At 42.8% G+C, this 27,795-nt stretch overlaps 1 protein-coding gene across 1 annotated transcript in view; it reads right to left on the bottom strand.

Annotated features, from left to right (window-relative positions):
- The window catches only part of gmds (GDP-mannose 4,6-dehydratase), a 195,315-nt gene that overhangs the window by 105,186 nt on the left and 62,334 nt on the right, over positions 1-27,795 (bottom strand). The window contains exons 5-7 of the mRNA XM_082509656.1: positions 22,529-22,721; positions 21,422-21,526; positions 9,454-9,581 (exon numbers count right to left, since the gene is read on the bottom strand). Of these exons, the coding sequence (XP_082365782.1) occupies positions 9,454-9,581; positions 21,422-21,526; positions 22,529-22,721 (426 nt within the window). The remainder of the gene's footprint in view (positions 1-9,453; positions 9,582-21,421; positions 21,527-22,528; positions 22,722-27,795) is intronic.

Here is a 27,795-nt window from a genome sequence, read left to right as displayed (position 1 = left end):
CCTAAGGTCCAGGCTACAAAAACACAAGTGCATGTTCCATGCTGGTAAGCAAAGATTCTTTCTTGTCCAAAACGTTTCCTGAAACATTTCTTCTCTATTTTAAAAATGACCTACAGCAAGACAGTCTTCATACCAGAGTCTTCCCGCCATCCAGCTGGACAGGCAGTGGTTTCTTCTAAAAAGGCAAACTCAACAACAACTGGCTGTTTTTGAATCCTCTACTCAGGGAAAAAAAGTGTTGGCAGTCCTACTGTAAATGTATCATTTACCTTTGATGTAAAAGTGATTTGCTCTAACAATCAATACTGCAAAAAACCCCTCAGTAAATCTAACATTACAACTTCCAAAAGCTGTTCTTACAAAGATGGTGATGGTAGATGGTTTTGGTACTGTATTCCTGTAGACTCTACATTTCCAGACTTTTATTGAGTGAAACGGCCTTGAAACAGGAAAATAAAGTCGTTACTTGTGTCAGAGTTAATTATTTTCATTGCCTACTCCCACAGCAGGGGATAATGAGTGCTTTTCGCCTTATTTTTAAGAGATGGTAAGCCCAAAAAGATCAGAAACGCTGACTAATAAGCAAGAAAAACAAAGCTAATTTAGTTCGAGACACAAGATCTGAGGAGTTTAACGATATTTAAGGACCCAAACACAGAGCAACTGCACATCAAAAAACATAGCACATCTAACCACACACTGCAGCAGCTGTCCTGGAGCTTTTCATCCTATCAGTCTTTACTAGATCAAGTTTGCACCGTCTTGTAATTGTTCATATTTCCATTTACTTTTCCAGCTCAAGTGTTTCCAATCTATGTTGGTCCAAAAGTTACAGTTAAAACTGATGTGACTGAAGAGATTTCACTATGCAAGTCTATGTGCTGCTTTATTTTCCACATACATTTCCTTTTCAGCAAATCCATTTTCTCAGATCAGTCAGACGGTTCATCTTGTTTCTGCATGTCAGAAGATGGAGTTTGTGGGTTTTGATGAAAACGGCACAACAAAACTTTGCAAAACTACTCACTTTAACAACATTTGAGTTGATTAGAGTCAAATTTGAGTTGATTAGAGTAAATTTTTCTGTTCTATGGTTCATTGAGGAAAAACGATATCATCCCATCACCCTCTCCTTACTGTCTGAACACAGAGTATGGCCTCTTTAGCTGTTAAACATGGAAGGCAGCAGGTTTGCCTTTTGAAGTTAAAAAGGCTGGTACGTTTTCTTTATGTATAAAACGTGATTTTCAGGTTTGGCCTCATTTACCTAACATTTTCATAGCTTTGTTTCTTTTTATTTTAATGACACAAAGCACTTTACTTCCAGGTACATGTAATATAACTTCTAAAAGTGCAGTCATTATTTATTACTCTTTACCTGCATAAATCTAATAGTCAAACTGATTACCTGCTTTATATTCACTTCCAAGGTCTGACTTTTTTACAACGAGCAGAACAGGTCAAAAAGAAGTGAACACTACAGGAGAACGGGCAAGAAAAGGAAGTAATTCTCTGAAAACCCCGAAAATCTCCCTAAACCCCTTACTGGGATTTCGTGGCAGTGTTCCCAGCTGAAATACATATCACATGTAGAAACACATACAACCTTCACGCACTGAAAGCGACCCTAACAAGGTCTCCTCACTTCTATCATGGATCTGTTATCTGTTCTTCTATTGTTAGAGCATCAGGGGGAGTAGATTTTACCCAATCTTTCCTCAATGAATCATCCCGCTGAATTATCTGTGCTGTGAACATATTCAACATTTCGCCTTTCTAAGACTCCCACTGCCCCTCGCTCTCTCTGTCCCTCTGGTGCGATGCCACAGTAAACATGTTCAGTGATTTAGGATCTGGACAGATGGGGCAAGAGTGCCTCCCTGGACATCTGTCTCAAGAATCTCACCCAATTCATTATTTCTATCAAAGCTCAACTCCTACACCGTTTCACTCGGTGATTATGCAGAGCCAGCTCTCGTCTTCCTACCTGAGTATGGCCAAGTACGTTTAGGTATGATGGTCAAAAAAAACAATAGACAAAATATTTGCAACTTATGGTAATTATATTGGCAAACGTGAAATTTGTGTCGCAGTAAAATTTCAAAACATACATGTTAAAACAGCACGTCATCAGTAAGAAAACAAAGATATTATCACCCAATAGTTTTTATTCTGAACTGCTTGTTTTTGCAGCTTTCTTTTTCTCAGATTAGGGTGCAAGCACTGAAAGGTGTGAACGTGCTATGAAACTGCTCTTTCTCTTATTGTTCACACAAATAAACTGCTTTTGGGGCTTTAAACCAGCTTAAAATGAACACGTCAAAAGCTGTTTTCCACACGGATAGTGGAAGTGGACCCCTAGACATATCATACATGTATGATATCTGGTACACACAAAAATCTCCTTGGAACTCCAAGTTTCTCTCAGTCTAAGAGGAATTTCAACATTTTGAATTTTTGATGTCATTTTGGCTTCTTCTACATTTTTAAAGGACTCAATCCTCTAAAGAACTATGTACACCGCGAGATCCAGTGGTTTTTAGAACCACTTTACGCACCAAAAACCTGAAGTAATTGTTTTCTCTATGACTTTATCAGTGGCTCAGTCTTGCAGAAGACTTTTCCCTCCACTCTTCTTTACAACTTCATTGAGGTTGCATGAGCAAATGCCTGTTAAAGGTCTATTAGTGTTCAAAGACTGAGGTCTAGACTTCTAGATTTTTTTGCAACTCTTTGATCCTTTTTCAACCATTCATGGTTCTTATTATGCTTAGGATCATTGTCCTGTTAAATAACCTAATTTTGACCTAGCTTTAGCTATTGGACTAATGAACTCACGTTTGACTAGCATACTGTGGGATACACACGAGCAAAACAAACCAAAATCACAAGCCTTCTACCACCGTGCTGGTATGCTGTGTTGGTTTTCACCAAACATGGCAGCATGTATCACGACCAAACGTCTCCGTTTTGATCTTGTCTAACATTGTTTCAAAAGTCTTGTGGTTTGTTCAGACGCATCTTTGAAAACCTAAACCATGTGGTTATGTTCTTTTAAGGAGAAGAAGCTTTCTCCTGGCCACTTTTCCAAACATGCCATATAGGTTCAGTCTTTTTCCAATTTTTCTGTCAAGAACTTTAACATTGAACGTGTTAAATGAAGTCTGTAGTGTGAGACATGTGGCTCTTGGGTTTTTGCAGTTTCTCTAAGCACTGCAACATCTGATCTTGGGATGAATTTGCTGAGACCTCTTAATTCCTGTGGAGGCAGTAAGGGTGTTTTACAGGCCTGCATGTAGTACAGTCCTGTGGAAACTTTCTTTTTCACATGGCCACATTTGTCAAAACTCATCAACAGTCATAATAACATAAACTGGTAAACAGCATGGGGAGTATTTTGTTTGCGATCAAAATAATCTGAAATGCACAGTTTAAGCAAGATGAACAGAAAGATGAAGATCGCTGTTTACTGGATGTTCTCTCATGCCTCATAGTAGGCAGAGCAAGTGATAAGTAACTTCTTTGTGCAGCATGGTTCAGCAACAGCACAGGAGCATGTGCGTGCACGCGCTGTTGTTCTTTTTTTTCATACAAATTGCTAGACCTGTTGCTAGAGGATTTCTTTTAGGCGAACTGAACTAGAAAGGTTGGTGTTATTTCAGGTAACTTTAGGGTGCATATATAAAACTACAACTCCGACAAGATGAGTATTTAAACTGCAATGAAATAAAAACACCCTCAAGAGCCTCCCTAGATAGAAAGTCTGGAGTTGGGCCCATTATCCCCCCCCCAAAAAAAAAAAGATTTTAAAGGCTCTTTGGGGGCAACCTGGGGCTCACATATCCTTACCAGTCCTTTATAAGGGATAAAGAGCTGTATTTGTTTCAGTCATCATGCTGTGTGAATGTACTTGTAGGTGAAATAAGCCCCATGGGTTAGTGTGTATGTATGCATTCATGCATGGAGAGGTGGCTGGAGGATTGGTGAGGTTTCACTGCTTTTCCCCAGAGGGGGGCAAACTCCTGTTTACTGAGCTACTACTAAAGCTGCGGTTCACATTTCACCTGCAATGAACACAAGAGAGCGTGCACATACGCAATCACATGTACATCAGTGTGTGCACAGCCGCTGTGTGGGACAGTAGCTTCAGTCAAAGTCCCTTTCTCACTGTATTGCTCTGCACTTAGGCATGAGTAGGTGGGTGTTTTCAACAAGTAGGCGTAGAGGTTTCAGGAAGCTGCTGTTGTAGTCAGAAGGTCTTGGTGGTGAAATCGAATGCTCCTTCTCCTCTCCCTTATTAGCTCCCATTGTGGGTCTTTATTACTCTAGCTATGTCGTGTGTGTTTTGAGCAGGCAAAGACATTTATCAGCTCTCTGAATAACTGCTGTGCTCTGCGGGTGTTCATTTATGCACGCCTCTCTGGGTTTTTAAAGTTTCACTGAACGTTGCGCAGTCTGACGTTGGGTTGAATTTGCTGGCACATCCGCTCGCAGGAATGCTCCAAACCAGCAAACCGTCAAAACATCTGCTTCTACAGAAGTGTTCGAACTTGCTGATCATCAGTTATTCAAGTTCATTTGATTAGAAGCATGCGATTGCTGCTTATCCTCTTAATTCCTGTGGAAATAGTAAAGGAGTACTTGGTACTTTCACGGGACTGCATGTAGACATGTGAAAACATTCTTTGCCAAATCATCATAGGTCAACACCACCAGAAATAAACCTCTTGTCCTGTCACTGTGTGCCGTTCTGATGCATAAGACAACATTTAGACTTTTGGGTATGTGTGCTGAAATGAATTACTGAATCCTACATGTACTTAAACATCAATTCTTTATGCTCTTAAAAAGTGAAGTGTTGTGGATACAGAAAAATGTCGTGTGCACCGTTTCATATTTCCACATGATTGATGGCAAATCACAGCTGAGAGACTTCACTCGCAGACTGCTGGGCTACTTGTGGTTCTTAGGATATTTAAAATTAGAATGGGAGACAGAGCCTTTGGGCCCCTCTTCCACTGAACAATGTCTCTACATTAAGATTAGACCTAAATCTTTCCTTTTTGATAAAGCTTAAGGTCAGGTTTCCCTAATAGGCCTAGGCTGCCGTGGGCTTTGATGAGTGTTTCTTCACTCTTCACTTTGTGTTTAATCATTAGTTATCATCTCTGGGTCTCTTCCACAGCATGTCTTTCTTCCATCTTCCTCCCTTCACCTCCAACAAGTTGCAGTAGATGGCCGCCCCTCCGTGAGCCTGATTCTGTTGGAGGTTTCTTCCTCTTAAAAGAGAGTTTTTCCTTCCCACTGTTGCCAAGTGCTTGCTCATAGGGGGTCATCTGTATGTTGGAGTGTTCTTTGTTTTTTCTGCATTGTTGTAGGGTCTTTCAGTCAGTATAACGTGCCTTAAGGTGACGGTTTTATGTGATTTGGTGCTATTTAAATTAAATTGAATTGAATCATTTATCATGGTTATGCTGTATTAGTCAGAAGTTTGAAGAAGAGTGGCTGCTGAATATGTCACTGTTATATCTGCTGTTTCTTTATCCAGCACCCATGCATTTAAATGCAAAGTTGTTTTTTTTCCACTTTCTTCCATGCTCAGAGCCAGACATCCACATTTACATCAAGCCTACGGTCTTGACAAAACAGATGATGACGAGGTACTGAGTCACTCCGGATAACTAAAAGTTCAAAATGTTGATGTAAATGTCTGTCTTACTGTACGAACACTCCTAGCCTGCCCTCACTGTCACCTTCCAGGCCAAAAACATGTGATGGATGGCCTGCTGCTCTCATCAATCATCTTTGATTGGCCCTGATCTGCTTTGTGATTGGTTAATTAGCCTCATCTGTAACCATTATTGCACGGAGAGGCAGCTGCAGCAGAAAAAAAACGGATAAGAAAAATAAACGAGGTGAAAAATGACACCCTCGAGGCTGTCCTGCCACCCTGCTGCCTTCACACAATGCCAGGAATCAGAGAGCTACTGCCATACAGGTGCAACCACACACATTTAGGACAGCGATGAAATGCCTTCCAACGATGGGAGTTTCACAAGTAATTATATTTTGAAAATAAATACTCAAAGAAGACAAGAGCGGGAAAGCGGGGTGTGCCATCGGGTCAACCACATCTCATCTGGCAACAGTTTGTAGGCCGAGACATACAGCAGGGAGAAGAGGAAAGCCAGCTCAAGGCAGGAGAAAAATAGGAGCTGCTTATTAGATGTCGGAGGGAAATATCTAGTAACTGGGTGGTAGCTGCTCACCAAGAGGGAGCAAGAGTTTGGTGGAGTTGTGACAGTACAAAGATGAAATAATAAAAGGTTAAGAGGTAGGAAGGACATAAAGAATAAAACACAAGAGGGAGAGGAAATGGACAAAAAGACAGCGAGAAACTAAAGCAGGATGGAGCCCGAGGGGGAGAAAAGGCCAAAACCACTAGGCTGACTCCTGCTCCCACTCCCTCCCCATCAGCCTGCTTCTCCACACAGGAAATGGCTCTCTGTAGCCAGAAGGGGAGGGTGACAGAGGGGGTGAGGAGGTGGTAGGGGCTCCAAACAGCTGTACCCACCATGAGCCTACTCAGGATGTCGGCATAGGGTGAGAGGAGAGGGGGAGAGTAGGGAGGAGGGCAGTCCTGGCGAAAGGTGGCTGACTATTACATCTTTATCTTCTCAGATAGCGCAGTGACTGATTGCTGTGGGTTTGCTTTTCACTCGGGCAGGCTCAGAGTCAGAAATTTGTTCTGCATCGCCAAATCGCAGAGAACCTCAATCAAAAAAAAAAAGAGAGAAAGAAAAAGAGGAAAAAAAGGCCAGCCAAATGTTTCAAACACAGTCACAAAAGTGAAAAAGTCCAAAGCTTAACCTCTTTCATGAAAATGAGATCAAGAGGATTTAAATTATTTTATCTGTCGATTTTATGCTGAAGCTTCTTAATACTTTAATGATAATAAAGGCCTCCAGTGAGGGTAGCTGGGAAGCTCTAGGCCTGTCTGTCTGCCTGCCTGGGATGGACACCCGATACCAGGCTGAGACGATGCCCAGCCAGCTGCACGCCTTCAGACGTCGTTAGAGCAGACACACAGCACACCCCTCCTGCCACCCGCAATCCATCCACAGCCAATTACAAGCAATTTCCCTGTCCTGGGTGGGGTGAAGAGAGGGAAAGAGAGTCCAGGAGGAAAAGCAGTTGTCAGCCTAAAGCAGACACACATGGTTCTGTTTACAGGTTGCCAGTTGTTTGGCTTTGCCATGGTAACATAGTGCTGATGCTGACTGGATGGATATTTCAAAGTAAAATCGAGGGAGGCAGACGGAGGGGGAGGCGGTGTGGTGACAGTCGCAGCGTTTGATGGTCTTCTGGGTGGGGTGAACTTTCAGCAGAAGGGATGGTTCGCTTAATGCACAAACGTCCCACAAACATGCGTCTGTTTCACCTCTTCTTTCAAACCTCATCCCCCTCACCCTTTCCCTTCTTCGCCTCCACCTCAGTTCCCCTCAGCACCTCCAGCTTCTGTTTGGCTTCCCGAAATCCGCCTTTCCAAAACAGGAGAAGCAGAGCGAGGAGGTGCCTGATTCACCAGAGCTGGAATGTCGGCAGTTCCCACAGGAAACCTGGAGCGTCTCATGCCAGGGTGCCCTGGACAGGCAAGCGCACGCACACATAAACACGGCTGCACGTATTGGCATTAAGCACAGAAATATATTATATTATATTATATTACATTATATTATATTATATATTTATTAACTGAGATCATGTAATAATATAGTATTATTATCTGGTACTGTACAAATCAGAGTATTAATGGGATCAGTCATACGTGAAAACTTTACATGTCAGCCGGAATCAAGGAATAAAAAACCTGCACTGCACTCTCGAAATTCACTCTAAATCGCCACAGAGTGGAAAACAGACTAATTTTAATGTCTAGGATCTTCAAACTCCAATAGCTAACACTGCTAATTCATCAAAAGTCTCAAGCCAGTCAGTCACAGATACTGTTTTCTCACATGAGAGCTGGAACACGCATGCTGGATCAGGTGACTCTGAACCCTCTCTTAGTAATGCTACAATGGTCCGAGGCTTGCTGGGGACTTCCCATGATGCAGTGAGTGTTTCTTCTTCAGGCACCTCTTGTTTGTTTTTTTTATACACCACTTTTAATTAAAAAATGAGTTATTATTAATCTGTGACGGAGCTGCCCTTCCTCCAGTCTGGTTCTTCTTGTTAAAAGGGAGTTTTTCCTTCCCACTGTCTCCAAGTGCTCACTCAAAGGGGTCGTTGGATAGTTGGGTGCACCATCCTTTATTTCATCCACTGTGAACCATGTGCATGACATCAGAATACAATCACAGTTTCTTTTTGAAAAACTAACAAGATATGCTTTCATTTTATCATTCGCAAACCAAGTCAGACTTCCTGTGACAGGAGCCAAAAATGACAATGTGCTTACGTTGGACATGACTGATGAGCAGTCTTCCCGTAACCACGCAGTGACTGATGCTTCGCTGACGCCACCGAGGGCTCCCTGCCCCGCCTTAACAGCACGAACCACAGCCGCAACACTCTGCTCTGATGCCTTGACCCCCTCACTGCGCTCTCCTGTTAAACTGAGGTTCCCCGCTGTAACCTCCTCACCTCCACACCCATCTCAAAGAGCACCCCCCACTACCACCACCACCATCACCTCTTAATAATAACACAGCCTGCTGCAAGAGGTCTGCTGTCAGACATGGCAACCCGTCGAGTCTTTCATCTGAACATACACACACACGTTCTTCAACCTTAACCTATCACACACTTTCACACACGCAGGAATGTGTGCTTCCTCACACACACACACACACACACACACACACACACACACACACACACACACACACGTACTGGAGAGAAACAAAAAACCCCCCCACATACACATAATTTCAGCTCCGTCTCCTTCTCAACGTGGCGACCCCACTGTTCGTTTCACCTCCCCACCCCTCCTTCTCTGCTTGCTGCTGGCACCGTTACATTAACACAAACACAGTATTTCTGTCATCGTCCCCAGGACGCAGCGTTCCCTTAATATCTCTCTTTCTTTTGCAGGCGTTCAGGGAATGGCAAACGAGGGCCTGAAGGGATCTGGGACATGGGTGAGTTGTGGGAAACCAGAGTGCATTCTGTGGCCTCACAGCATGCGGCACTCTCCCTCTCCTCCCGCTGCCCTTCTCTTTCTCTATCTCCGTTTCTCTTTTGGCAGACAATCACAGGAGGCTTCATGCAGATCGCATATTGGGGCCTCGAATGAGCTGGGAAAACATGCTCCGTTAATACTATGTGCACATCTGAACCCGGTTCAACTCCGAGGCAGAGATAGTATGCGTGTGATGGTGCGTGTATGTTTGTGTGTGTGTGTATATATTCCTCTAAGCTTGTGTGTGGTAATGGCGGTGTTTGTTTTACCTCCACGTAGTCGTTGGCATGGCCCCAGTCCCTCTTGGAGTCCAGGTTGCCCAGGCTGAAGAATTCCAGTTGGCCAAGGTGAATCTTTGCCACAGAACGGCTGATCTTACGCGTCACAAAGTTTGCACCTAAAACACACACGTTAATAATGCTTTGTTAGCATCTTTTGAATTCAATTATGCTCCGCGAAGGATATAAATGTAAGAGAGGTTCAGTTTTGCCCAGTGCACACAAAATACAAATAGAAAAGAAAGAAATACAAATAGAAAAAATATGGAGCAGATAAGTGAAGTCAGGGCCTCCTAAATGAAAATAGAATTTAGAGATCCTAGACAAACTTCTTCAAAACAGTCGACCCCACACACAGAAAAGCACACGCGGCAACAGCCTTCCAAACCTCCGCTTTTCTTCCAAACCCCTTATAGCCAAAACAAGAAAAAAAAAGAGAAAGTTAAAAAGTAACCCAGAGTCAAATCAGGTCTTTACCAACTCACATGACAGCCATTAGAGCCTCCAATGATTTTTCTCGCGAATTCACTTTTGGTGACAAATCTGGGCTGAAATCCAAGACAAATCGCACACACGCACACACAACAGGGAAGTTCCAGAGAAATTGACAACCAAACAGGACCACCCTGGCTCTGCTGGTTGCAGTGTCCAGTAAAGGAACACCACACTGACAGCTGATTCATATGCCAGATCACCTGGCGATGCTCCTCATCTGAGCTGACACACATGGCGATATGATCTGTGGCAAAACAAATGAGCTTCTAATGACTGTTTCTGTGCGGCTCGAATGGTTAGAAGCACTTTTGGGTGTTCTGGCGGGACACCGTGGGCCGGTGTCATGTTCTCTGCTCACGCTGTGGGGAAAAAGATGCTGCAGGGAGCCAGCCCTCCAACCCAAATACAGTATTATATCAATAGAAATCAACACTAAATATTAGGGTGTCATGTCTAATAATACCACCATCTTTGTTGAAGCAGCACATTAGCCCTTAAGGAGTTTCACTCTGGCTAGTCTTTCCTATCTAATGTTTAAAATGGAAGACATGTAGAATCTGTGAAAACAATTTCAAAGAAAAGCTTCAAACTTGCATCAAAGTGTTGGTTATTTTTAGCTCATTCAACATTTCTACTGTACATAAATCTCCCACAACCCTGGTGGACCCCTCGGAGCCCTCTTAAAAGCCCCTCCATGCTGTTTTTGAACTCATCATGCTTAAGATGAATGTTGCCTTTTAGGTCAGCGCCCGTCCCTGGCTGTAATAGCACAGCTCTGTCTCGACACTGTATCACTGTTCCCCTGACATGGAGCAGAGCCTCCATTTAGACGCAGGAAAATCCCATGAACCCAATCATGCGAACGCACAAAATTTGTAGTAATTATTTCATAGGAAAGCGACAGCCCTGGGCGGCCTGAGCAGAAACAGACCAGGGAAGGTTAGACACGCTTATTTAAGAAAATACAGCATACTTGTGTGCTGGTAGCAGGTCACATGGCCCCCTGTGTCAGTGCTGCTTAGCCGCCATGTTGAGCTGGAGTTTAATAAAGTGCAAATGAGGATTTGTACATTCACTCTGCTTCCTCTGGATCACACTACAAAACGGAGATCAACGCTAAAAGCCACCTATTGTTCTCAAGTCTATGAATCAAAATTATTGACACACAGATTTTGAAATAGCACGTGTCCACAGAGCATGCATAAACTGTCAGTGGAAACCCCCTTCGATGTCAGGCCTGTCCCGTCTTTGCATGATCATCTCTCCTGGCCTCAGGGGCTATTCTCAAAGCTGGCAGGTCATCTGTTCTGGCAGATACCGCCGCTCCCGCCAACTCTGTAATCATATTAACCAACAATTATTCATCTACCACTGACATATTCATGATTGTCAGCTTTGCTCTCATCTGTATTAGCCAGACAGGTTTTTATCCCATCACTGCCACGTGGATGTATTAACCACAAAGCCTATACACAATGTTGCTGTATGAGTTGCACTGTATGTTTTACACAACCCATACTCGTGGGCTTAGTTCGATTTTAGAGACAGGTGCTGCTGCTTTGATTTGGAACAGTTTCTCTCCCCTTATGTAAAAAAATGCTTTGGAAAACTGTTTAATTTTTGTCCTATTTTAGCTTTACTCAATGATAAAGCAACAGGGCTCTGACCCGTCGTCTAGCCATCACGATTTGGCCCTTGTAAAACTCACTCTAATCCTTATGCTCGCCCCTTTTGCCTCCACGTTCACTTATTCCTTCATGGCAACTAACAGATCAAATGCCTTGATTAAAGACAAGAAGGTCAATACAGAGGACAACTGATCACAAGCTATCGATAAAACTACAAAGAACAACAAGTATATATGTTGGACAAGTGAAGTCCACCATATAAAAAAAACACTGGTTCAGCTTTTGCTTTCAGCTGGACTAGACATGTCATCAGCCTTTAGCTCCAGTCATCTGTCAGAAGCTGCTAATGCTAACATGGTGCCACAAGCTAAACGGGGCCCTTCAAAACCAAACATCGCTTCTAAGAGAAACTTTGCCTTCTTCAAACGAGCTCTGGATCTGAACTAGAGGCAACAAGACTGTTGGATTAAAGGAAACTATCTAATAAGGCGATGAAGACACGGGTATGTAAAGAGGGGCAACACGCCTGCAAAAATAAATAAATAACAATGCAGGTATCATGGTTGGTCAAGGTGCTGAAAGATGATATGATAGATTTTCACAGATATGGACAGGACACAGCTTTCAAAAGATTGCAAGATATTTTTTTACATCAAGAATTTTCATTAGCTGAAGCCCTTTATATAGTGTATGTTAGGACCTGGCAATGTGCAAGGGAATGTACTGTAACAAGAGCCCAGACTGGTAACTGCAGTAAACTGGAAGGCAGGGGGTTGATTTGATCCAACATCCAAGGGAAACTCAAGTTTGCAGGTTAAACACAGGTTGTCAAAACTCTGCAGAGCCAAGCTGGCTCTTAAAAAGGTGGCAGAGATATACAGTATAGCACAGTACCCCAATCAGTAATAAAGTCTATTATTTCCCCCTGAGCACACCTGTAGTCTCCTTGTAAAGCTCACACCTCTGTTTGGAGTGGCTCTGCTCCCTGCCTTCTCTAATTGGTCCAGTGTGGAGCAGAGCATGGACCTAATGGACCGGCCTGCCTGGCCATGGACAAAGCCTGCTCTGTTACTGGCCCGGGTGTTAATGTGTTTCCTTTACTGGCAGCAGCACTGCAGGGCAGCCAGGAGGAGGGGTAGAGGCAAGCAAGGGGGGAACTGGGGGGGCTAACAGGAGGCTCTGAGCCCAAAGGGGGCAGTGGTGGCCGTTTAACCTTAGACCGGCGGAAAGTCTAATAAAACCACGGGCCGTGAAAACTGAGCAGACAGCAAAACCCGAGCCAGAAACTGACACTCGCGCTCTCTCTCAGCCTCAGTCTTACTTAAGCGCTTTTCTTTTTTTCCACTATTCTTTTTCATTTTTTGGCCAGAGAAGCAACAGGAAAAACGTAACACACAGGCTTCGCTGGCACAGCTGGGACCAAGTACGGGGAGGAAAAGGAGGAGGAGGCTGAGGAGAAATGTATGGAGATGTCTCCAATGCAGAGCCAGGCCACGTGGGCCCAGACAGGATAGGGCAGGAGCTGTCAGCTGGGGGCTTGGTTCTGGGGAACTCGGGGAGTGGACTGCGGGTTTGAGGAAATTTTAGCTCGACCTAGGTTACTCAACGGATTCTGTCGTTAGAATTGTGCTGCTAAAGAAAGGTGAATTGTGAAGTCTCATAGTGTGTGACGGTCCAGACCTTACACACCCAGACCTCAAAATGTCTGAGTCACACTCATTTATATTACTGTCTGAGAGCGTATTTATGTGCAGTTACTGTTCGGAAATCAACCACAGTGTAATTTATTCAAATCTCTCCTCTGTAACATTTATTCTGAAGACACATTGTGTGGTTGTGGGAAGGCAAAAAATGGTACATTAGCTCTGGAAAAACTGAAAAGCTGAGTAAACTCAAGTCCTGAATTAGGCCAAACATTTATCAAGATGATATTTGCACAGGTAAAAAACACCTACTTCCTTCCTTCATTCCAAGTTTCCTCTTCCACCTTCAGACCTGGTGTATGTTTTCATCACCTTCTAAGTATATTCCAAGATTACTCACAGGATGTTATCGGGTTCTCTATTTTCTTAATGAAAACTGTGGAATGGCTTGGTACCCAGACTCTTAATGAACCACATTGTAAAAGAAGTACTGTTTATAGGTCATATTTCTCTAAAGGTGACCTATAATGATCATTTCCAGTTCTGCATTTGTAATTTTTGACTCTACTAGAGTAGCTCTGCATGAGTCACTGTCCAAAATAATCCTTATTCACCTCACTGGATTCACTGGATCTTAGTTCAGCTTTCGGGTTTATTCTAGTCTGAAAGATACAGTTTTAGCTCCCTTCCCCTCCCTTTAAGATTAGGGTTAAAAACCTTTCCTTTTTGATAAAGCGTATAGTTAGGGCTGGATCTTGTGACCCCGAACCCTCTCTAATAGCACTTTTCCTCTAGTACCTACTAGGCTCGACTTAATGCAGCTCCACTGAACTCTGTTTTGGATGTTTTCAATTACAATCACCCTAATGTGTGTGGGTTCATTATATCAACATGGGCCAAAGTCGCACACAAAATATGTGGATAATGGAGGACGGCTAGCAGTTGGTATAACAGATGCTCAGTGAATGGCTTTTTGTTAGACTCCATTGTTAGTCAGTTCCCTTATTGCCAGGTTTCAACAATTGCGGTTTTGATTTTTCGTAAGGGAGATGCTCTCATGACTCATCAGTTGATGCCACATTGCTTGGAACTCCAGCCAAGTAGGTGCTTAAATATGCCTTAAACCAGGTACTTTCACCTAATGGAAAGCCATAAAAACCAAGTCAAGTCGAGCTGAGCTGACAAGAGCAGGGACTAGTGAAAAAGAGCTATTAGTTACATTCTAATAGGCCTAGGCTTGCTGGTGGCTTCCCATGATGCACTGAGTGTTATTTCTTCAGCCACCTCTTTTCACTCTCTGTGTTTATAATCCACTCTGCATTTATTAAATGGTTATTATTAATCTCTGGCTCTCTTCTACAATGTGTCTTTTGTCCTGTCTCCTCCCCTCACCCACAACGGGTTGTGGCAGATGGCCAGACCTCCATGAGTCTGGTTCTGCTGGAGGTTTCTTCCTGTCAAAAGGGAGTTTTTCCTTCTCACTGTCGCCAAGTGCTTGTTCATAGGAAGTGATCTGATTGTTGGAAAAAAAACTGTCTGAAACGTAGTCTGGAGCCTGCACGCTTGGCTCAGAGTAATTAGTACACATGCTGAACTCACTTTTGTCATGTTTAATGAGAGTATCCACCACAGTAACAGTGTATAAAAGACAGAGATGATTAAAAAAAAAATACTATTTCCCCCTCAAAAAGTTAAAGCACAAACTCATTCCAGCTTTTTCCCTAGGTGTTTGACAGGTGAGTCATTTCTGTCATGAGCCTGTCTGAACTGGCCACGTTTCGGAGGTGGAAAAAGAAAAAATAGCCGAAACCTAATTCGGATTGCCGCAGCGTTGTCATAGAAACTCTTCAGTTACCTCAACACAGGGTTTACACACCTGTTTTGGAATTCAACCAGAACTGCAAATCCCATAATCCCACTCCGTCTTTGAGAAATGGCCTTGGGGAGTCAAAGGATTTCTGGTAGATTTCAAGTGAAAAATGTAACCCTTAATATCTATCTCCACTCCCAGACATTTTCGGATTTAGATCAACTCACTAGCCGTATTTACTTCAAAACGAATGCCTACTCATTCCATACCCATCTTCTTTATCTCTGCTGAGTTATGAACAAAATACCTGACTTGCACGAGCACTGAGTGATTTCGCAGGAGGAATCTTCCCTGGGTCGGGGGGGTTGGCCAAATTCCACCCAGACCAAAGACCTGTCAGTGTCTGCCATCACTGTTATTGCACAATTCACATTCTGACTGATCTCTGGAGCCTCAGCCGAGGGAGAATATTTGCATTACATCCAAGACAGGTCATGAGCTCAGCTCCGCCAACATAGCGTCTATTCACACCTGACAGACTGCTGCCCTCGTTCTGGGCTGACTCAACTGACAGGGAGGGTGCAGAGAAAAAGAAATGTGGCGCAAGAAGATTTGGGAATGGAGCTGGAGGATTGAGAAGTCAAAGACAACGAGCAAAAAAGGCACAATTTCTTTTTAAAACTGGGTGTAATGCAACTAAATGAATGGAGTGTGAAAAATCGTGTGGAGAAAGAAAAGGAGAAAGTGAGAGAGGAGTTTATGATACATGTTGTCCTTGAGTTTTAACACTAAGAGCACCGCCTCCACACTGTTGAACCCAGGGTCTAAAATAAAGATGGCGGCATCCAGTAGTTTGACTAAATTAAAATAGTGCAGACTGACATCTTGAGGTTTGCTCGTCCTGCTGCAGGGCCTTGATGGGCCTTGGCAAAGGTTGGGAGAGCAGTGGCGGTGCCCTCGACTTGTGGTGCAATTATGCCACTCAAAGCAAGCACCTCAGTCAACAAGATTCTTGGCTACCATGGTGATCTGGGATAACAAATAGCAATTTGAGGGCGGCGATGGGGATGAGTGAAGGTAGAAACCTCCATGACCACGTGACACATCTGAAACCAACTGAGGCAATAGGGGAAGCACCTTTGTGGCTAAATAGCACAGGCCTGTAGGAGGTGTGAAGGCTAGAGACGAGTCTGTCATCAGTTTTGCTTCGAAGATTTAAACACTGATCCTCACCTGGCCATAGTTCAGCTGATGTTTAGGCTGCTTTCATTCAGCCCACTCTCAACACTACCAATGAAATCAAAGACCCTAAACTGAAAAGTGGCTGCTCCGGCTCAAAAGATACTGCCTAATCCCCTTGATGTCCACTGACCCAGTCGTTCCCATCTTAAGATTTTCTTTGAAAAAAGCCTTTCCAATAAACGGAAAACATATCGTCTTACAAACCTATTATGCGATCTGACCTTTTGAGCTCAATCTCAACGAAAGGGGGAAAGATGAATCCAAGGCATGTAGGGGCTGAGCCGTTGTATATGTATGTTTTTAAGGGGTAGCATTGATTTTGGCAGTACCATTTCAACTTCCCAAATGCTAACTGCTGTTCTCGCCTAACATAACAGTATATTATTCTATACTGCCAAGCATGAACCACAGAGCACTGAGGGAGGAGAGATGGATGGGACTTCCCCAAATAAACCAAAGGATCAGCCTCCAACTGTTGTTGGCTAGTAGTATGAACTGTGTACATACACACACGAAGCAATATTACTATAGTGATTTACTGCACAGCCTTACACCAACACACTATTAATAACTAAAAACCAAACAAAGGTTTCGCCTGCTGCTGTCAAAACTGGATTCTGAGGGATTCAGTGTTTGTTGAATACGCTGAACAAATAAGCATGCGACTGGCTGTTTGCACAGGTTTCACTGCTGATCGTGCTGTTCAAGAGATTGAAGTACTTCACAGTCTCACATGTCAAACTATCTATGGAATCCATTTAGCATCCCTGTGAGTGTTAATTCCCTCTCTTCAGAGGCAGTATGCTGATTGTTTGTTATGGCTAATAACTAGGATAACCAGAAAGGGGCAAGCTGCGGTGAGAACCACCTGGCAGATGCAGACCTCTGTTTGCTTTGTTTCACGCTGGATTTCCATCAGGTTATTTTTTCTTCCCCGACTGTTTGATTCCAGCCTTTTGCTGCAGGACAATGGTAAGCGTCTGTTTGTTGGCAGAACAGTTTGGTGTTTACAGAAATGGTAAGAGAAACCAGAAATGCATTCCTGCAGGGATTAAATCATTCTGAGCGTCATAAGACACAGAACTCCTTTGCATAGTGCTCCAGAGAGGCAGGGCATCTGATCAAAACTCTCCAGCCACTCCCAGCATTCGTTGTCCTGTGTGACACATCGCGGCACACTGTCTAGTGAACAAGACAGGACACTGTTCGGTCAGACGCCTTTAAAGGGAGACTCGGTAAAGGTTGTTAAAAGGAAAAAAATCCTCATCAAAGCAAACGTCTATTTGTTTCTCAAACACAAATGCACACAGATGCAATAGTAATCCGGGACAATGACCTCACCGTGTTTCCTGTGCGTGGGAGGCGAGGTGGGGTAGTGGTGATGTCAGAGCCAGTGAAATTGACATCCTTGACCTCATTAGTGAGAAATTTATTCAGACATGCACGATGTTTGTAAAGAACAGGAGGAGTTACATGCAAATAATGAGCAATCTTTTTTCCCCCTTTCTCCCATGAGTGAATTAACAAGTTAAGGCGGTTCTATAAAATTCTACAGACGTTTTCAGAAGGGTGTGCCTGCAAGCAAGAGAGTAATGCAAAATTCCTCTGGCGATCTGTGGTGCAATTTTTAAAATCACTGGGAAATCTAATTGACATGCACTGATTTCAGTGGATTTTATTCAGTTCCATTTTATTTATATAGTGCAAGTCACAAAAGCAGTGGTGTCAAGGTATTTCACATTGTAAGGTAAAGACCCTGCAATAATACAGAGACAGCCCAAACAATCACACGGCCCCCTATGAACAAGCACTTGGCAACAGCGGGAAGGAAAAACTCCCTTTTAACAGGAAGAAAGCTCCAGCAGAAACAGGCTCTGGGAGAGGAGACAGAATAAAAGACACACTGTGGAAGAGAGATTAACAATAACAATGATTTACGTGCAGAGTGGAGTATAAACACAAGAAATTATATGCTTTATCAAAAATGTTTTAAGCCTAATCTTAAAAACAGTGAGAATGTCTGTTTCTCAAATCTCAACTTGGAGCTGGTTTCACAGGAGGGGGACCTGACAGCTGAAACATCTGCTGGTTTTATGTTTTAATTGTCAGCCTAACTGTCAAGAAGTTTTCTCTTATATCTTTCTCTGGATGGTCATTTCTATATTTATCCAGAAACTATAATACAGTAAAAACATCTATATAATGCCTCACACTGCAGTGTTAGCTGCAGCGTGACACAAAGCGGTGCCTTACAATGCTCAGATTATTGTTTCTGTGATGAGTAATATGATATTCTGCAACAAAGTCATCAGGTATTTAGATACTTTTTTAAACAACCAGTCCATTAATGTTAAACAGGTCAGCACATTCTGCTGTTCCTTTTGTTGTGGTTAAGGTCACCTAGTGTGATGAGAGAAAAGACGGCTATTAGATTGTAGAAATATTTGCATTATTTTTTCTGGAGTGATACTAATGGCCTGGCTTCTTTTGGTAAAGCTGTTGCTTGAAGGTAAATCATAAAACCTATTGCTCATGTCGTGGAGGGAATGCCACCAATATGAACTCGCAATGCAATAATATAGTGGGCTGCACAACTTCAGGATAAGCTGACTTCAAAAAGGTAACACTGTAATGGAACTAGTTACTTTTGCACTATGGTTAATTCCCTGAACCCTACATTCTGGCTACATTTACTTTCTCAGTTCCCATTTAATCAGTTTAGCAGTTAGGTATTTCACACCAGTGACTGACAGTACAGCCTTACCCTTGGACAGTGATAAAATATGCTGGGGGGGGGGTGTTTTGCAGCTCAAAGCACCAGTTTCCCCCAAACAGCAGCCCTCCTGTGAGTGACACAGTGCACAGCCAGACGCCCCCTCAATGTGGCAGCGGCGGGGTCACGGCGGGCCCCGGGGGCCTGGGTAAACACTGGCCGATCCAGCCAACACATGCTCCACACTGGGTTGTGCAAGGCAGCCGTGGGACATCTGGCCACATCACAGCACTGCGTTCCTGCTTTATGAGCAACAACAGCCATAAGTTTGACTAGAATAGAAGTGGCAGAAGTAAACCCAGTGGCCCGCTGCAGAAAATGCTGACTGTGGGGAAGGGAGGCGAACGGCATGGGATAAAGCAAGACGGAGAAGGACAGGGGAAAGGAGTGTGTGTGGAAAGAATGGGAAGATAGAGGCAGAATGAGCGAAGCAGGCGAGAAAGCTGACCATGAACAAAAAGGCTCACAGTGTGTTCACAAGGAGAGCACCGAGTTTTGTCCTTATAAGGTTATTATGCATGTGTGTAAGAAAGGACGCGGCACAGGATGTTCACATAAATGTCTTTAATTCACAATTCAAAAGTCTCCATATTTTAGGCTTTAACAGATGGTTATGTTTGTCACCCGGAAGTGTATTTTAAAATGATGTCCATGGAATAACTATCTTCAGAGGTCTGAGCCAGAGGCAATTTTTTTTGTTTTTTGCTTCATTAATAACATTTTTCTTCAGCACTATTTATCCATCCGTCTTGCTCTCATTCAGCCAATTCCTTCTACTCACACAACACACCGTTTCAGTTTCAACAATATCAACTAATTCACCATTACAAGACCCCAGTGGTGAGCACGCCATCATTGCTGAACTGGCTGTAACCTACACCAGTTCCCACACCTATCTATCTGCGGTAACCCATTAGGGTTTACTGGATGACCCCCGACCTCGGTTGAGGTCGTGGCCAGGGCCTTCATTAGGGAATAAATCATAAACACCTGAGCAGCTGACCTGGGCATGGTGCTGGGGCTGCAGTCATGTGGTATTCATTTGGAGTCGCAGTGGCGTGTAAATCGCGTTAAACCAGTGCCTGCGACCCTCAGGACTCAGAGCACATATTAAAAATGCAACTACAACCCACTCACTATGTGTCAGAATGTGTGCAACAGTGTGTGTCAGGTGGTTAGGAAACCTGGCTGCACGGTGAATGAATATGGCTTTATATAGAGCATGTAATTCAAGCTTTTTACACAATCCAACAATGGCTCACCATCGGTTCTGCTGCCTTTTTGTTGGCCCAACATCTTACTTAGGTAAGAGGAGTGACGTCGTGTTTTTGATGTGACAATTGCTGTTAATCAATCAGCCATTTACTACAATACTGTTCTATATAAACTCAAGATGACTCTTTCAATATAAAGAAGGTAAACTATGAAAGTACAACTTTACTTTAGGACTATATTTTTTGGGGACTGAACATTGTTTACAGAAAACGCTACAAGGGATGCGGTACTGTATTGTGCAAAGGTCTTGAGCCAAATGTTATTTCTTCATGTTTTGTTTTTCAGTTGGACTTTCTTGTCCTATTTTGTTTGAAACACGTAACAGACAACTTAGCAAAGAAACAAATTGAAATTGTATCTTTAGCCACTTTGTCACCTTTCACAAAACACAAATTCCAATTTCTTTAGCTGAATCTAAAGAAAAACTGACAGACATAAAATAGTATTTTTCCACCAACAGAGATCCTAAAGAGCCATTACGCTGAAGTGTGTGCAGGGTGTCCTTAAAAATTTGATGAAGCTGGGAAGCTGGGGGTCAAAAGAAGGACCTATCAGCAGGGTGGCTGTGAAGAAGCCACACTTAAGGAATGGAAACGTGAAAAGACTGAGGTTTGCCAAAAACTACACAGGAAATAGCCCCAAAATCAGTGGCAACAGGTCTGATGGAGTGATGAATCCAAATGTGAAATCTCTGATGAAATCTAAAGCAGGAAGTCATGAACGCATTTGATTGTCAACAACTTCAGATTTTCAGCATGACAATGATCCCAAACTCATTACCAATCCAGTTAAAGCTTACCTGGTTAGAACAAACACACAATGGTTGATTCTGTTCATTTGGACATAGCGTTTAGAGTGGGAAAAACGTTTCGTCACTCATCCGAGTGAGTTAAATTAGAGTTTTAATATAAATATTTATAGCAAGAACAGAACAAAAGACTACAAACTCTTTTTACCTTATTCATTGCATTCCATGTACATTTCTGCACATTTTAATAAAACACTGGACCCATTTCCCACTTTTTGAGAAAAAATACAAAGAAAGCTCAAAACTTTTGCGCTGTAGTGGTGGATTGTGGTGCTTGTCACTTACCTCTCCTCGGACTTTCATGGTTAAAGAGGATCCCGTTGACAGCAAACATGTTGTAGGCCTCTCGGAAGTTCACCACAATCCAGTAGGCATAGAGTTTAGCAGCTCCTGAGGGCAGAGGGAAAAATAATCAGTATCAATTTTATATCAATTTAAATTAAATTTATGGAAGGAAATGTCACTTCAGGAAAACATAAAGCCATTTTTATTCTTTGGATACTTTTCTACACTTTATTTGCATAACAAGTCAGAATAAAAAGATATATAGAGTGAATCTTATAAACAGAGACCTGATCTCCTCTAAAAGACAAGCTACATTTCATGGAATACAACACGCATGGATCATATTTTGAAATCAAGAGCTTGAAGTGCAGATTCCTGCTGATTGAGTAAAAGCAGGCTTGTACAGAAAGTTCTCCCCATTTTCCTCCTCCCTTCTCCTACGACGAGTAGAAGAAACAAGGCAAATGAAGGGAGGAGCCTGTTGATTAAGCCATAGGTCAGGATGTACAACTGGAGGTGAAGGGAGGTCACCATGGTGACCACCGCCTCCCCTTCCTTGAGTCTAATTAATAAAGGTGCAGCCCTTCTTGAGATGGTATGCACCTCCCATGCAGCTTCAGACTGAGTGCTGACAGATGCGGAAAGTGTCAGTGAAGAGACCATTTAGACAACATAGAATATGAAAGACACACGTACGGCGTGTGTGTGTGTGTGTGTGTGTGTGTGTGTGTGTGTGTGTGTGTGTGTCCGTACGTTGCATGCATTGAAAGTCAGTGTTGAGTGCTGTGGATATAAAGGTGTCTTTGTTAAAACGAGAGCTACTCCAAGTCAGACGGCTGGCCTCGGGGTGTGTGTAGAGCTCAAACGCAGTCTAAGAACTGAAGCCCCCTCTATTCATTCACTCACACACATGCACACACATACACGCACTCCTAGAGAAAGAGAGAGAAAGAGTTCAAGAAAAAGTGGAGAAGAGGCATCAAGTAATCTCTGTTTGTATGCCCTTACAAGGCCAAGTACAAGTGTCTGACAAATGGTGAGAGGTAGAGAAAGTAAGGAAATCCTTGTGTGTGTTAATGTGGATGTCCATCTGCACATGAGTCTTACCGTAAGGTGAGCGGGGGTAAAAGGGAGTGGTCTCCTTCTGAGGGATCTCCTGGACTTTGCCATACAGCTCACTGGTGGATGCCTGGTAGAACTTGACACTGTTGGTGAGACCACATGTCTTTATGGCATCCAGGAGGCGCAGCGTGCCTACACCGTCCACATTAGCTGTGTACTCAGCCAAGTCAAAGGAGATCTTGAAAAGAGAGAGAAAGAGAAAGGAAAAATGACACGTCATTAAAGCAACTTAGTGGAAAAACTGCTTCTAATAGAAACTGATTTGCATTTTTGGTTGACTGTACAAAGGAGCTGTCAACTTTGGATATAATATTTGGGGTCAAGTCTTTTTTTTTTAATTTTTCGCCAGTGTGACCTTAGATTTATAACCGGAAAGATTTTCTTTTTTAATCAGTCAAACTTTGAAAAAGAAAATACCAGAGAAATACTTTTGTAACTCAGGTATACAACCAAAGAGGAAACTGTGACATAAACGTACACAACATCATATCACAGGTCACCCTTCATACACCATGACACCCATGCAGTGTTGTACTCCATCTCCCAGAATTCCTGTTTCCAATATGAAAAGCCAAAAGCAGGGGACTTAACAAAGACTTGGGGGGAAATTAAGTTTAAATTAGAAATGGCTGTGCGCATGCATGTTTCTGTGTGTGTGTGTGTGTGTGTGTGTGTGTGTGTGTGTGTGTGTGTGTGTGTGTGTGTGTGTGTGTGTGTGTGTGTGCCAGGTTGGCCTCAGGCTCCAAATCAAGCGTGATGGTTAAAAGCGTGCCAGTTAGTGGTCACCACACCTGGAGTGAGTGGCATGAGCCAGGTCTGTATGGAGGAAACACTTTGGCCCTTTAGTGCTTTCACACCAGTGCTGCACACACGGCCGGATAAAGACCCCTTATTTAAAATGGGACCTCGGAACACTGGGCCTCTATTCCACTCACAGGGCATACACACTTACATATAGACACACTCACAGAAACACAAGCAGTGAGCAGGTTTGATCAGGTTCAATTACACTCCACAACTCAGTGTAATTACCTGTGACGCTTCACTCACGCTTTGACTTTGCATTCTGGCATTTGGTTATATTTACATCATTTACAAGAAAAAGTGAGAGGACGCATACTGTACATTGTATAATGACATTTTCAGTTACCCTCGTTGACAAGGACATCAAGTGGACAGAATAATAGCAAAAACTGAAGCGTCAGATGGTCCAGTTCAATACTTTTCTCTTTGACACTGACAACAAAAGATGAATTTTATGATCATAACAACTTTAAGCCATTGTATGATATCCACTTTGCACAGAGGAATATTTGACTAAATACTGCAGTGTTTTTGTAGCCAACTACAGCTTGACCTTTATCAGTCTACAAATTTAACAAAAGCAGCCAGTGCTCAAAGCATTGGACACTTAAAAGCCTGGAAAAGTGTTACTTATGAGCCCTTTAAGAAATTACAAAACAAGCTCAACTCCTCGAAGCAACAAACAAAGAACTGAGTTTGTACAGTAGCATAAAAGAGCACAAAAAGACAGGGACATTATAAGAAAAAACATCTATATGAGACATAAGATTTAAGAGGGAAAAAGTTTTGAAACATTTTAAGCACTTTTCATGAGATCAGATTGGTGATTCCATGCATACAATTTTTATGTCCCAATGACAACTAAAATGAAATGAAATTCTATCAGGCAAAGTCTATTTACACCTACAGGCCACTCTTTCAAGGATGAGGATGTACACATCCTGGACAGGGAGGAACGCTGGTTTGAGCGCGGAGTCAAGGAGGCCATTTACATGAAAAGGCAAAGACCATCTCTGAATCGAAGAGAGGGCCTAAAGGTACATCTTTCACCATCTGCAAAGCTGTGATTGCAGCCATTCCCCAACTCTCTGTCAGTGGTACTTATGGCCATTGATCAGTGGTTGCTGATCAATAGTCATGACAATTTACATATTAATGATTAAGGAACTGACCTCACAGCCCATTGTTCATTCAGTGGTGCTAGTTTCAGCCATTGTGCAAATGTACTGTTTATAAGATTGGGGAAACCTGCAGTCAGGTGAGACTGAAGAAATCACTTGGATGAGTGACGTCCAGATGAACAGAATCAACCTTTTGGGGGTTGCTTCCAAATAAGTGCCCAGAGGCACTTTATGATGGCTGCTGAATAGTGAGACTTGGAACTAAAAGGACGTTCTGTGTTCAGATTCAGATTTGGATATGCAAAGCTCCCAGAAGAGCTGCTTTAGTGCAGAGAAAGAGTAAACGTTATGAAGAGCAATAGAGGGGCTTTCTTTGTAAATCTGGACAATCATAATCACGAGACAGATAAATATACTGAAAATATGAATCGGGAGCAAATCCAAGAAGATATCAAGACACTTTTACGGGGCTTCCCCTCCACCTTGGAGACTACACAAACACACAAAAATGAAAACTTAAGCACAACAAAAGGAATAAAAATGCAAAAGGGTAAATGATGTTAACGTGCACACCATAGAGAAGTACCTGCTCACACTACTTTGACCTTGTAAGCCATATTTTCTAAGACCTACTTTGTGTGCAAGGTTGTGGTGAGTGCGTGTGCACACACACACACACACACACACACACACCTTGTATCAAAACCAGCTGAGAGGGGCAGGGTCCAGGATGCCTTGACAGCTTAAATCAAACAAATTGCCCTAATGCCTCCATTCTCTGTCATTATGTAAGGCACAGCCTGAGCGCTGATGCTTTAAAGGCCAGACGTTTGTGTACATTGCTATATGTGTGTGTGTTCTGTGGGGGGTGGGGGTAGGGGGTTGCTTCTGGGCCCCTCAGTCGACCTGGCAGATATTGTTCTTTCTGGGAAGCGAGCCAGGCCCTGTCAGCATTGGGGGTCCACAGCCAAACAAATATCCCGTTTAAAAAGCTTCTAACTGTCCAGGATATATTTGCAGTATTTGGTGGTTTCATTTCTTTCCTGCTCATACAAGGTTTGTTGAAATGTGTGCTTCAGACTCGGGAATGTGACTCCAGACGTGTAGGTGTGTGCGCACTCACGTATAACAGAGTGTTGGCGTGTGTCTTGACAGATGTATATGTATATGTATTTATATATATGAGCTACATTTATTCAGCCGTGGCCTTTCTGCATACCTGCAAGGCCTTATATACATACATATATACACAACAGTGGAGGAAGCATGTAAAGTTCCATTGTCCATTTACAAATCCAGGAACACATCCATCACTCAACAATTTAAAATAAAAATATCAATAACTTTGTATCATTTACTTAATTTTTTACACACATGGAGAATATAGATTTGAAATGTTAGTAGTTTTATATCATCACAACATTGTTCATTATTAGTACAATAGAATAAAAAATTTTAAAAAAGCAAACCACACTAAAGACCAAACCAATTTGACATCACCTGGATAATTATATCAGGTTCAGAGTCACCTGATCCAGGCCCAACTATAAGAAGAAGTAGTAGTAGCAGTAATAGAAGTAGTAGTAGCAGTAATAGCAGTAGTAGTAGTGGTGGTGGTGGTGATGGTGGTGTTGTTGTTTCTGTGTGTGTATTTAAATAAAATGTAGGACATGGGGAGATTCACACATAATGTGTTTGGGTGGGTGATCTGTGCTGGCATGTTCATCATGCAAGCAATCACAAACTTACAGCGCTTTGATTGGCCCTTAGCATAAACTAGGCTAGATGCGTGTTACCAACTTTATCTATATTCAATAATCCACTTCTTTGTGACTTGACAAATGGCAGCTTTTCTACCATAATGCAAGTAATGTAATATACTGGCATTTAAACAAGGCTTTGTTCACTCAAAAGTGCTTTAACCATAACTTACATTTTAACCATACGCTGATGCAGCACTATAGTCTGTATACTTTAAAGACTTCATTTACCTCACCTCCATGATCACTTTAGAATCACCAAGTAACCTCATATCATATCTTTGGAAGCCGGATTATCTGGAGGAAACACAAATATATTATATTCCAGAGACAACAGTAAAAATAAGTGAAAGTCACCATGAGTGGACAGCATTCTCACACGCTGACAGTGTGATACATCGCTTCTAACTGCAAGCAACCAAATAAAGAAAATCACTGCAATGCCTTGGAGGTGGAGAGAACAGAGAGAAGGAGAGGCCGGTATGAAGCATGAGTGGAAAGAAGGAGAAACAGTAGAGAGAGAAAGTGTGTGTGTGCGTGCGTGTGTGTGTGTACATGGTGATAAATATGGGTGGGGGTTTGTGGAGAGAAACCACAATCAATTACACCTTTACTCATCACATTACAGGCCAACTGAAATTAGAGCAGTCGTGTGTTAACAGAGCAAAGACAAACAGGCTAAATTCCCTCCAGCAGAGGGAGAGGGAGAGGGAGAGGAAGAGGGAGAGGGAGAGAGAGTGACCTGGAGACCCATGTTCTGACAAACAGATCAATTACAGTGCTTTAAACTACCATCATCAGCTTTACGAAGCCACTACTCCATAGAAACATCCTTTTGCACGGAAACACAAAGTCTTGATGGAGTGCTTCTTCCTCTCAGTGTTTATAATAATAGCTGGTGGCTAATTTTAGCAATTGTTTCCCTCCATCCACAATCATTTTACATGTAAACAGTCCCCTCATTCTTACAGGCCAGTCTCAGTCCCCCTCTACCTTTTTCCCCATTATTAGCTGGATTATAGACCAGGCTGTTTGATATCATTCAGCTGCTTCTCCATAGAGGAACATACTCCAGTTGCACCATCTTGGACTGCTGCTGAAGGTAATTCTTCACCTAATGTGAAGATCCACTGTAACCTGAACCTGCAACCGTGGAATCGGTAAAAAACTGATTCATGTGCTTCTGCACTAAGCTCAGTGAGGCCGCTGAGCCCAATGCAGTCCAAGACAGCAGAGTTGGAGTTCATCCACAGGATAAGAAACTCTCTGGAGAAGCATGACATGTATTTTACTCCCACATAGTGCTATAGGTAGATTAAATATTTAAACAGTGGCTATGGCTCAGGATGCAAAGCAGGTCATCTAGTAGTCAGGAGGTTGGTTCGATCCCCGACTGCTACAGTCCGGTCACTCTTTTTATAGCGCAAATGTCTGCACAAATACACCTATATAACAAAAAGTACTCGCCCTGCCTACTGTTTAAACAGCAGCATTTGTCCAATGGTCAAATTAGCTTCAAAGACACCTCATGACATGGATGAGTAAAGGCAGGAGTCAAAGTCTAGCT

The sequence above is a fragment of the Aulonocara stuartgranti genome (assembly GCF_965226115.1).
Source record: "Aulonocara stuartgranti genome assembly, chromosome: 17".
Taxonomy (NCBI): Eukaryota; Metazoa; Chordata; class Actinopteri; order Cichliformes; family Cichlidae; genus Aulonocara; species Aulonocara stuartgranti.
The sequence above is the reverse complement of the archived record's forward strand: the minus strand, read 5'-3'. Positions and strand labels throughout refer to the sequence as shown.